Below are 12,636 nucleotides of genomic sequence, written 5' to 3' on the forward strand. Positions count from 1 at the left end.
GCCCTTGGCCAGCTCCGGTGTCGTTGACAGTTGGCCCTCAAACTCTAACGCCCCTCAGCTCCATGAGGGGATGGCCAGCCTCTAACTCTTCTCCACATTGATCCATGCTAACACTGTACTCACCCTTGCTGAGCAAGGCAGGTCATTGAGCCTTTTGTGGCACTGCACCCATGTGCGTCTCATAACGTCGTGCCTGCTGACCTCAGCTGCCACCTCCTCCCAAGGTTTTTTGGTCTGGTGAGGCGGTCTCCTCCTGCCATCCCTGGGAACGAGGGTGTCCTGCCTGACATCGACCTCCTCCGTGAGGACTGCAAGGCACCTGTCCGAGAAACGGTGGGGGCCGAGTGCCCACCTGACCTGCCCTCCCGTCTGATGTCTCCAGCCGCTGTTGCTCCAGTCTCCAGACTGAAGAAAGGTTCCCCCCTGGCAGCCTTCAGGGAGCTGCCTCTTCTAATTTTAAAGCACCCGCTGAGTTGCCATTGGATCAATTGCCCGACAGGCCCCCACCTGGCCCTTCCCGACAATTCAGATGACACATTTCACGCTGGGCGGGCCTTAATTGGCCAGCCAATGTGAAATTGCAGTCAGGGACCAATCATGGTTGGGGCCTTTTTACTGACCATTCCCAGGCTAGCCGATTGCACGTGCCATTTCCTTATTTCCCCAATATAGATTCTCCTGTCTCTGCCTATAATGGGCCCACATTTGTGTTTGCTAATCTTTTCCTTTTGACATATCTGTAGAAACTTTTACATACCTCACTAGTTTACTTTCATATTATATTTTCTTTTTCTTTATCAGTTCCCCGGCCATCCTTTGCTGAATTCTAAAATGCTCTCAATCTTCAGGCTTACTACTTTTTACTTTCATAATCTTATAAGCCTCTGCTTTTGATCTAATATAATCTTTAACTTCTCCTGTCAGCCATGGGGCAGGATTTTGCCCTTAGCGGGGGTGCTCGGCGGGAGCAGTCGGGAAGCCAATTAAGGCACCCCCCCAACCCCCCCGCGTGGATCACGAGTGGCAGCACTGAGCACTGCCTGTGCAGGCAGGGGGAGGACAGAGAGCCAGGCCTGGCGTGCAGCTCGCACAAAAGAGCCCTTCAATCTCCCTGAGGCACGGAGCGAGGGAGATTGAAGCACAGTTTAAAAAATTTATAAAGACAGTAAAAAGTTAATAAAACATGTTCCCTCATGTGACTCTGTCACATCAGATGGGACATGCTTTTAATTCCAAAATAAAGTTTTTATTTAATGTTTATTTGCTTTAGGAAACCTCATCCTGCTTGTGGATGAGGTTTCCTAAAAAATGTCAAGGCCGCTTTGCCTTTTCACCTGCCTGCAAACTGTAAGGTTTGAATTTAATTTGTTAATGGCCATAATAGACCTGTTAATTATCGGCCGGCGCACAGCTGAATCTGGCACGCACCCACCTAACAAAATATCGCGCACTCGGGACGCACGCCCAACATCATCAGTGTCATTTTACAACACAAAAACAGAAACAGAAATACCTTGAAAAACTCAGGAGGTCTGGCATCATCGGCGGAGGAGAGCACGGTTGACCTTTTGAGTCCTCATGACCCTTCAACAGAACTTGAACCTTGAGTTTTTCCAGGTATTTCTGTTTCTGTTTTTGTTTTGGATTTCCAGCATCCACAGTTTTTTGCTTTTATCTCAGTGTCATTTTACACTCGGGCATGTCAGGCGTGCGCCCACACACCAAGCGTAATATCCAGCCCATGGTTGCGTCAGTTTTCCTGCTAGTTTATTGTGCCTCGGAGGAATGTAAATTTGTTGTAAACCATGTATTAACTCTTTAAATGCTAATTATTGCTTATTGACCGTCAATGTACCACAGGCAATGCCCCTCATACTTTTGTGGTATCCTTGTTTAGATTTAAGCCCCTAGTTTCAGATTGAACTACATCACTTTCAAACTTAATGTAAAATTCTTTCATATTGTGGTCAATCTTCCCTAAAGGCTCCTTGACAAGATTATTAATTATCCTTTTCTCATTGCACAATACTAGATCTGAAATAGGCTGTCCTCTAATTTGTTCCTCAATATAAAGTTCTAGAAAATTATCTCGTATACATTATAGAAATTCGTCCTCCACAGCATTGGTGCCAATTATGTTTACCCAGTCTATATGTAGATTGAAGTCCCCCATGATTACTGCATTACTCTTGTTACATGCACCTCTAATTCCCTGATTTATACCATGCCCTATATTACCACTATTGTTTGGTGGCCTATGAACAACTCCCACCAATGTTTGCTGCCCCTTGTTGTTTCTTAGTTTCCACCCAAACTGATTCTACACATTGATCTTTTGATCTAAGATCCTCTGTCAGTAATGTACTGATGTCATCCTTTATTAATACCTACTTTTCCTTCCCAAATATTAAATACCCTTGAGCATTCAGTTCCCAGCCTTGGTCACCTTGCAGTCATGTGTGTGCAATGGCAATTAGATTATACCTGTTTCATCCCATTTGTGCCATCAATTCATCTATCTTATTGTAAATTCTGTGTGCATTTCAATAGAGTGCCTTTAGTTCTCTTTTTTTATTAATGACTAGCCTTAACCACTAGCACACTTTTGCTTTGTACACTCTGTCTCTTCTTGCCACATTCTGATTATCATTACCCTTATTTCTACCTTGCTCTCTTGCCTTGTTCTCTCTCTTTAACTTATCACATCCTTCCTTACTTGATCCCTTGTCCCCATTATTTTGTTTAAAGCTCTTTCTACTGCCCTAGTTATACGACTAGCCAGAACACTGGTCCCAACACTGAACTCTAACCCCAAACCCAGTACTTTCCCAGCAGAACCTGTTTCTTAATCCTACCTATGTCATTGGTAACTATGTGGACCATAACATCTGGATTGTCCCTCTCCCACTGGCTGGTTGATTGTATCTACAAAGCTGAAAAAAGGAAATCTCTTTTTGAGATCTCCCATCTCGCTGAGGAGGATTCAAACGTTTCCATATTTAACTTCCTGCTCTGAAGAAGAGTCATACGGACTTGAAATGCTAACTCTGTTTCTCTCTCCATAGTTGCTGTCAGGCCTGCTGAGCTTTTCCAGCATTTTCCATTTTTATTTCAGATTTCCAGCATCCGCAGTATTTTGTTTTTAACCTGCTCTGAAAACTCTGCTCACATTTGACAGCTGTGACAAATTGCACCACAGCAGCTGAGACAATCAACAACATTCTAAAGAAAATAACTCTCAGCATTCTTTAAAAAAATGTAAATTCACCCTATCTCCCAATGTTCTGCATCTTCACCAGAAACTAATCAGTTCTTCTTTGGGCCATACCCTATTATCATTTGTTGATATAATTTGTCTTGCTAAATAATAGACAATGGTGGGATGATGCCGGCTGGCTGACAGTCCATCATTTCTCAGACCTGCCCCCACCTGCATCACCCTACACGCCCCCATTCGGATGGTGCTGAATACATGCACAAAGCAGGTTGTCAAGCACGTTTTCAAGTGTCACAACAATAACCACTCATATTTACATAGCCTTTAAAATATTAAGTCATCCCAAGATGCTTCACAGGAATGTAATCAGAAACTGAGCAAAAGAAGGAGATATTAGGTCAGAGGACCAAAGCTTGGTCAAAGAAGTGGGTTTTAAGGAGTGTCTTAAAGGAGGAAAGAGACAGAGGGGCTTAGCCAGTGAATTCCACAGTTAATGATTTAGATGGTTGAAGGTCCAGTGGCTAATGGTGGGACAGAGAAAGTGGGAGAGATGCACACAGTTCCCTTGTGTGGCCTGGAGGAACACTTCTACTCCTTCTACCCCACAAGGAAACAAAAATAAAATGAAAACAGTTAACTCCTCTGAAAACTTTCTGGCCTTGGATCTGCTTCGCCTGACAGGGAAGGCACACATCATCCGTGTGCTGGCCTAGAATTAACATTGCAGTTGGTCCCTGATGTTGTCATTGTGGATTGATCTGCATATGTAAAACAGGCTCCATTACTTTCAGGTGAGTGTCCCTCGCATCTGCTAAAAATAGGTTAAAATTACATCCAGGCTCTGGGATTGGAGCAATTTATGCTGCCCTGATTTTATTTGTTTGCTTGGTTGCAATTAGACTTCTAGGGACAAAATTTTTGGAAAATTTCAATTTGTAAGGAGTGATATTTACCTCTTTTCTCGAAGAGGGGTTTCAATCTGACCTTTAGTTGTTTCTTCTAATCAGTGAATGGAAAGTGGCATTTTAATGCTCTGCTGGAGATTTACTCCTTAAAGTTTATTTGCCGTTCTGGTCAAAACCTGACCATTCCATGCTTGTGCCTCAAGTGATTTAATAGTTATGGTAACCAGGGGAGATGGTGGTATAGTGGCAATGTCATTGGACTAGTAATCCAGTAGCACAGGCTAATGCTGTGGGGACATAGGTTCAAATCTCACCATGGGAGGTGGTGGAATTTAAATTCAGTTAATAAATCTGGAATATAAAACTAGGCTCAGTAATAACAGGGTTGCTCACATCCCATGAAAGAATAAAAAAAAACCATTAATCCAAAGCCTGAGAGTGGATAACTATGTAAAAATTAGGATTACAAAGAATATACAGCACAGAGACAGACTCAACTGGCAGTGCTAGCATTTATGCTCCACTTAAACTTCCACCCAATCAGTATACCCTTTCATTCCTTTCCTCCTTATCATAGAATGGCTGAAGCATAGAAGGAGGACATTTGGTCTCTGCCAGCTCTCTGCAATGGCAGTTCACCAAGTGCCACTCCCTGAGTTTTCCCTGTAGTTGTCAATTTTTTTTCTTCAGATAATGATCCAGTTATCTTTCAAAAACCATGATTGACCCTGCCTCCACCACACTCTCGAAGCAGTGCATTCCAGATCCTAGTCAGCCACTGCAGGAAAAAGTGTTTCCTCATTTCACTGTTACTTTTTTTTGCCAACTCCTTCATCTTAAACACACCTGTGGTATCCCCTGCAGTTACTCCATGTGGTAGCACGTTTCACATTCTAACCACCACTCTGGATAAAGAAGTTTCTCCTGAGTTATTGGTGATTATCATGTATTTATGGCCTGCAGTTCTGGTCTCCCATAAGAGTGGAAACATCATCTCTCTGTGTACCTGATCAAGCTCTTGCATAATCTTAAAGAACTCTATGAGGTCATCCCACAGAGAAAAGAGACCTACCCTGTTCAATTTCCCTTGATAGGTATAACCTTTCAGTTTTGATACTGTTCTTGTAAGTCCTTTTTGCGCCTTTTCCAGCACCTCCATATCCATTTTATGATATGGAGGCCAGAAATATGCACAGTATGGTCTAACATGTTTAACATAACATCCCTGCTTTTCAATTCTATCCCTATAGAAATGAACTCCAGTGCTGGCTTTGCTTTTTGTGTGGCCTTATTAATCCACATCACCACTATTTGTGATTTGTGTATCTGAACCCCTCAATCCTTCTGTAGCTGTACCCCATTTAGAGCGTTATTTTGCACAGTGCAGATGGCCTCCTTAGTCTTCCTAAGAAAATGCACCACCTCACAATTATCAGAACTGTGAACTTGTCCAGTGATATGGCTGTTTTAGCTTTTGCAAAAATGATTTATAGATCCATAACATTGTAAAAAAGAAATTGATCATCTGAGTATAATCAAACTTTTGAGTTTTGATATCAAGAATAAAAATCAAACCACAATTCCAGTTCCTTCTTTAGAAAATGTCAGTTTTACATTCTACTCTGCACCAGTATTGAGTTCTATGTGCATATTGTGAGTGCATAACCCAAACTTAACCTTCAGTGTAGTACAGGGGGAGTACTGAATAGTCATGGTCCCATGTTTTACTTAAGGCTTTACACAGGCGAATGTAACACATCCCATGACAGAATTTGTACATATTGGAATGTATCCTGGGTGTCCTAGTTATCCATCAGCCAATACCACCAAAAATATATTATCTGGTTACTTATCCATTTCATGACCATGGGACCTTGCTGTGCACAAATTAGCAGCTATATTTATCGACATAACCTGACCTCTAGTGGGTGTGAGTGGTCACCCCTGTCATCCTACTTTTTGAAGCCAGATTGTTCTGGCCCAGTTATACGCAAAGCATCAGTATGGCCTAATCTTATGATTACATACCCAGGGGCGTGAAATGCTAATATAGAATCTTGGAACTAGCTCCTACAATTGGCGAATGTAACTAAGGATTGGCATACTGCAACAGTAACTGAAGAAAAAAGAGGTACATCTCCAGGCCGGCCATTAAAGGAAATGTCAATAGCAAATTAATCGTATTCATTGTTAACTGCATAGGCGATGACTTGTTTTTATTCCTTGATCTTTTACAGACCTTTTGCAGAGATTTGTAATGAAGCATCCAAATCAGGTGAGACATCATTTCACCTTTTCCTCCACACAATGCACTCATAGATGTTCCCACACAGGCTCCCCTAATAGATCTGTAGATCAGTTCCCTGCCCATTGTGATCGAGCCAAACAGACCAGAATGATCCCTGCCCATTGTGACCAAGCCAAACAGACCAGAATGATCCCTGCCTTTGATCCCTGATTTACACCTAGTGTCAGTACGGGTGCTAAGATTGGTTGTGGGGAAGAGAGGCTGGGTTCCTGGTCCTGCTCCCATTCACTATCTAATGACTTATTCTGGAAGCTGGGTCTGTGTGGTGGGGTTTGAGTGGAATAAGCAGGTGGTATCTGTGGCTACTCCTCTTCCTTAGTGAGTTTATCCAATTAGTAGCTGAACTATACTGAGCACAAAGATGCCACGATTGCTTGTCTATGTTTTCAACTGGTGCAACTGTGTGTGTACATGCGAATGTGTATGCATGTGTGAGTGTACGTGTGTGTATACTTTGTGATGATGCAATTGGATTTATGAATTTAGAAATTTGAAATTGTGGTATTTTAAAAATTCATTTTTGGGATGAGGGCATCACTGCAGGGCTGGCATTTATTGTCTTTTCCAAGATACCCTGAGAAGGTGTCTCATTAGGCAGTTAAGAGTCACATGGGAATGGAGTCACAAATATGCAAGGTGAAGATGGCAGATTTCCTTCCTGAAAGAGCATTGATGAACCAGTTGGTTTTGTCAAGTCCCGTTCACTTGTCACTCCTGTACTTGCTGTGCTAGATTTGAAGTAACGTTTTGATTTTAAAATTCTCATCCTTGTTTTCAAATCCCTCCATGGTCTCACCCTTCCCTATGTCTGTAATCTCCCCCCAGCCTCACAGCCCTCCAAGATCTCTGCGCTTCTCTAATTCTGGACTCTTGAGCATCCCTGATTTTAATCATTCCTCCTTTGATGGCCATGCCTTCAGTTGCTTAGGCCCTAGGCTCTGGACTTCCCTCCCTCCCAACTCTCTACCTTGCTTTCTTCTGTTACTCCTTAAAACTCACCTCTTTGGACAAGCCTTTAGTCATCTGGCCCAGTATCTCCTTATTTGGCTTGATGTCGTATTTTATAATGTTCCTGTGAAGTGCCTTGGGAAGTTTCATTATGTTAAAAGTGCTATACAAATATAAATTGTTGTTGTTATCAGGTACTCTCATTTTCACCTTTATCAGTTTTTTGTTTTTAGACTTTATTTTGAATTAAATTCAATTTCTCAAGCTGCCATAATGGGATTTGAACTTGCATTCTCTGAATCACTAATCCAGTTGTAACAATGAGGAAATGGCACTTGACAAAGTACTGAGCACCTGCTGATGCCCCTGGAAATGTACTCCTGACAGGAGTCCAAACCTTCAGGAGTGGGAGGGACCAACATTCGTAGGAAATAAAGTGCTCGGTACCACTCAGTGTAATTGGAAAGTGTCAGTGATATTCAGATTAACTTCGGGACACATTTTGGTTGAGTCATGTTTATAATGGCAACATTGTGTACTTTATCTTTTATCCTTTAAAGCATCCAAACAAGATGCAGTGCACAAACGGAAGCGAAGAAGAGTGTCAGAGGGAAACATTGTACCATCATCCTCTAACATGGAAGCAGGTGTATCTCCAAATCCAGTCTCTCTTGTGGTAATTTAATTTTTTTAAATTAAAAATACATTAAACTATCGATTTCTGTTTCTCTGACCTCCCACCTATAGGTTCTATATCATATGTGATTTGCTGATGGCAAACCTGAATATGGAGACCGTGCCCCAGTCTCTGTCAGCGCTGCTGTGGACTGAGCTGTTTGATGATGTGCAGGAGCAGTAGTGAAATCTGTAATTGCCCCACTGGATGTGACGCTGAGCTAGCCAGACCCCGATTCCGGGAGTGATAGCTGATTTTTGCTCACATAACTAGTCTCTGACAACATGGTAATCAGGACAGTACTTTTAACACCTTTCAACTGTATGAAGGGGACTAATGGCTACCCCCTTGGGTTAGTCAGTGGTCACTTGAGTGAAATACCAGAGTTGAAAGCCTCCCAACGACCTATAACCCTGTATTAGTTGGGGAAGAGACAAAATGTAGGGGGAAATTTAGTGAAAGCTTTTCCACCAAAATAAATGGCAGAATTCAATAGACAATTTCTGCTGTTTTACACAGGAATAGGTTAGGTGCTGCATTAAGATCATTGCCTGATATTGATTACACCGTTGTTCAATTTTTAAAAATAATGTTTATTTTTGAGTTTTCATTGATGTGTCTGGTAGATGCAGTGTGATATATATCAGTGGGTTTCAAACTTTATTCTGTGCATGTACTGACACTTCGAGGAACCCCCTGTAACTATTGGCACATTCCAGGAATTCCCTATACTGCCAAGAACCTCTGAGTGTTGGGGCCATCTCTATTTCCAATTTACACCAATGACTTGAATTCAGAAGCTATAAGTAAATTAGTTCAAATTTGCCAATGGTAACAATCTAATTAATACCCCACGAGGTAGCCCATTTCTTCCACTAATACAGAAGTAAAATATTGCAGATGTAGACACTATCTTCAGTCTTCACCACAGAATTCTTTCCCTAGCAACTGACTCCATCTTGCTCCCTGTCTGAGCCTGAACCACCCATATCATTTGTGCCATTGTGTGACATTTGACCCCAAGACTATCTTTCAACCCCAAATCTGTGTTATCGCCAAGCCCACCTAAGTAACATTACCCAATTCTGCCCCACTTCAGCTCAGCTCATCTACTGAAACTTTCATCTGTGTCTTTGTCACCACGAGACCTGACTATTAATGCTTTCTTGGCCAGCCTCCCACCTTCCACCTTACATAAATTTAAAGTCATCTGAAACTGCTTCCTGTATCCTAACTCATATCAATACCTATTCACCCACCATCCTTGTGCTAACTAGCTCCAGGTTTGCCAACGCCTTTACTTTAAAATTCTCATCCTTGTTTTCAAATTTCTCATTGGCCTCACCCCTCCCTATCTCTGTATGTTGCTCCAGCCCTACAATCCTCCAAACCTTGCTCTCAAACATCCCCAATTTTAATCACTGCAATATTGGCTGCCATGTCTTGAGTTGCCTGGGCCCTAAGTGCTGGTATTCCCTCCCAAAGTCTCTCTACCTCTCTCTCCTCCTTTAGGACGCTGCTTGAAATCTACCTCTTTAACCAAGTTTTTGGTCATCTGTGCAAATATGTCATTGTATGACTCAGTTGACATCATTCCTATGAAGTAGCTTGGAACATTTTACTGCATTGAAAGCGCTATATTTTCTTTCTGTATAAGAATGATACCTGTATTTAAGTATGCAGTATTCTCCGTCGCTTTGCTTTCATGTTGTTGTCGTCCACTAAAGACTGTGGTGTTAATGCACAAACTCGGTTCAGAAAGGACCCTTACAGCTAATAGGAGTAGAGATTTTGATCTCATCAAATCTGTGCTGAAGTTGAACCCAAGCCTTGGAGCCAAACAAACAATCCATCTAGACACATAGAACAATCTTAAGGTTTTGGCTGGATGCATCAGGTTTCCATACAGCAGGAAAAGTTATTGCTCCGGATGGATGATCTATTTATTATTGAAGTCAAATGAATGGAGTTTAAAAAGATCATGGAGTGTGAGTGACAATTGTGAGTGCCTTAATTGCAACACACTTTCTGTATGAGAATGATATCTGTATTTAAGTATGCAGTATTCTCCGACACATTGCTTTCAACACTATGTTATTTAATATGTTAAACTTTCTTTACCTCTAAAGATTTCTGGTAAGAATTTTATTCCCATCTTGTGACACTGCAACCATTATGGGTGCCATATGAGTGGGATGCTCTTGAACTCAATATATCAAAGTAAAGATAAACAGGAAGACTGGGTGTTTTACAACATAACAAAACTAGAAAAGGGTGGGAGAGTTTTACTGAGGAATAGCCCTGTATTACACAAGTATGACACTTCTGTATATTTTGCAGGAAAAGAACCTGTTTTACTTCTTTGCATTCAGGGATGTACTGTAAGAGATAACTCTCTAAACAGAGTTAGAGTTCATTCTATCTGTTGTTCAGCTTTAAGTATATGATATATGCAACTCAAAAGAGTAAAAGTGGATTTGTTTTTATCCTGATCTCAATGTCCTGCTTATTCTGTACAATGACATTATCGTTTCTTCCTCTCTTCACAGCAATGGCCGATGTACCTGGTAGACTACGGTGCAGTCAACATGCAGATCCAGGGACCTGTAAATTTCTAAACAGCACCTTGCTCCAAAACCAGCATGATTTTGACAAAAACAAATGTAATTATGTACCATAACCATATAGTATGAACTGTAATATTTCCTTCTAGAAGAGGTCCTGATTTTTACACTGTCTCCATATGATCAAGGGCTTTAAATAAATGTGCTGCCTTGCACTCAAACACACTGGCTATTTTATTTACAATAAAGGCAAGTTCATGAAAACTTGTACAGCAGTGAAATTTCAGGCATTTCACCAAGGGGAATCCTGGATAACTTCAGTTGGATCAGGATTGCAAGTTATGCATAAACCCCTCTGTAGAATTGACAAGGATAGTCTTTTCAGAATTCTGTGTTACATCCAAGAAGGGAAATCGTAAGGGAAGTCTCCCTTGCCCTGTCTGAACAGCACACGTGAACCTCCTGGAATTTGGCAATGGACAACTTTGGTCTCCGAGATTGTGAGGAAGAAATCAGCATGTGCTTTGCACAATTTTCAGGTGTAAATGGGCACAGAGCGTACCAATTTAGATTGGAACAATGCACAGACATTATTCCCACTGCTAAAATCATGGGACCCTTTCCACTTTTCAGGAAGCAACCATTTGATACCAGCAGTACCAAATGAACTTTAACATAAATATATGTAATGTAATGCACTTTGGTAGGAAAAATAGGAGCATCACCTACACCTTAAAAATAAGAAACCAGATCAGGTAGAAAAACAAAAGGATCTAGGGATCCAGGTGATTGAATCATTAAAAGCAGCATTACTGGTTAGAAAAGCAATTTTAAATAATACTACCACAGCCCTGGGATTTATTTCTAAGGATATAGAGTACTAAAGCAGGGCATTATGGGCAGGGGAGGGAGGCAAAACTGAACTCCTTTACTTTCTTGTCATCTGTTTTTAAGCAGAGGTGTTTTAATTTTAGAAATAGACTGTGGCACGTTTCCCCAAACCCTCTGTTTGTGACATCAATTTTTAAAGTGACTCGCAACAAAGTCTCTTTAGAGTTAGATCAGAAGTATAGTTTATTGACACATTCAAACCCGGGGAATAGTTGGAACTTCATACACACACAAATAAGACAATAGGAATGAGGTTTTACAACTACGAACAGCATAAAGAAAAAGCACCACAGATATGGATATCAGTTCATGTGATTGCCAGAGTCCAGAAAGTCAGATCCAGTGAGGGTTTCTTCATGGAGGGGCCACAGCTAGCTAAACCAGTATTTGCAGAATTCCTTTAAAGTTGATGGGGACACAGCGCCATGAAGTTGGCATACAGAGACTTGGCCTGGTCAGCAGGCAATGGCAGGAATCTTTTGGAGAACAGGCTCCGAGGAGGCTTAGGCTTGATGCAGGCTGCTGATCAGTCTGGAGCTCTGCTTTGATGTTTTCAGGCTGGAGTTTGACCGAATTGTGAATCTAGAAATGTAATATTAAAATTTTCCAAAGGCCAGAAGCTTATGTCATATTGATGTCACCCATTAATGAGTCAGTTGCAGGCAAGCAAGCAGTTCCTATGCCTCTGGTCAAAACCCATTGTTCACCTCATGAGAGAGATGGTGACTTTTAGTGCCTCTGCAAGTATTACAAGTTTTGATGGCTCTCCCTTTGTTATACAACCAGAATGGGGAGACAAATAGTTTGCTGGCCCCTGGTTTTGTTGCATGTGATGAGTCCTCACAATGAGAGGTGTGAAATTCCACAAGAATGAGGATTGAGTTTTTGTCTTGTAACTGCTGTTGGATATTTCCAGAAACTGTAGCCAACTTGTGAATCATGTGACCTACCACAGCTGTTATGATATGGTGGGTAGTAATTGCCGGGCTGACCAAATCCCAAAGGGAAACTTAGCCAAGCTATCACAAGAATTTTGCAATTTGTATTTTTATTACAAGAAGGTATGTGTACTGAAGTCAGAAGTAAATATTCCACTAGCACTTTTGGAGATATTAACTATTGAATTA

At 41.4% G+C, this 12,636-nt stretch overlaps 1 protein-coding gene across 9 annotated transcripts in view; it reads left to right on the forward strand.

Annotated features, from left to right (window-relative positions):
* The window catches only part of gtf2ird1 (GTF2I repeat domain containing 1), a 198,028-nt gene extending 187,189 nt beyond the window's left edge, over positions 1–10,839 (forward strand). For all 9 annotated transcript variants that reach the window (XM_041198276.1, XM_041198275.1, XM_041198284.1 and 6 more), the window contains 3 exons: positions 6,360–6,397; positions 7,939–8,054; positions 10,604–10,839. In XM_041198276.1, coding sequence (XP_041054210.1) covers positions 6,360–6,397; positions 7,939–8,054; positions 10,604–10,672 — 223 coding nt within the window. In that variant the 3' untranslated portion in view covers positions 10,673–10,839. The remainder of the gene's footprint in view (positions 1–6,359; positions 6,398–7,938; positions 8,055–10,603) is intronic.
* Positions 10,840–12,636: the final 1,797 nt, after the last annotated feature.

Source organism: Carcharodon carcharias, chromosome 10 (assembly GCF_017639515.1).
Source record: "Carcharodon carcharias isolate sCarCar2 chromosome 10, sCarCar2.pri, whole genome shotgun sequence".
Lineage (NCBI taxonomy): Eukaryota > Metazoa > Chordata > Chondrichthyes > Lamniformes > Lamnidae > Carcharodon > Carcharodon carcharias.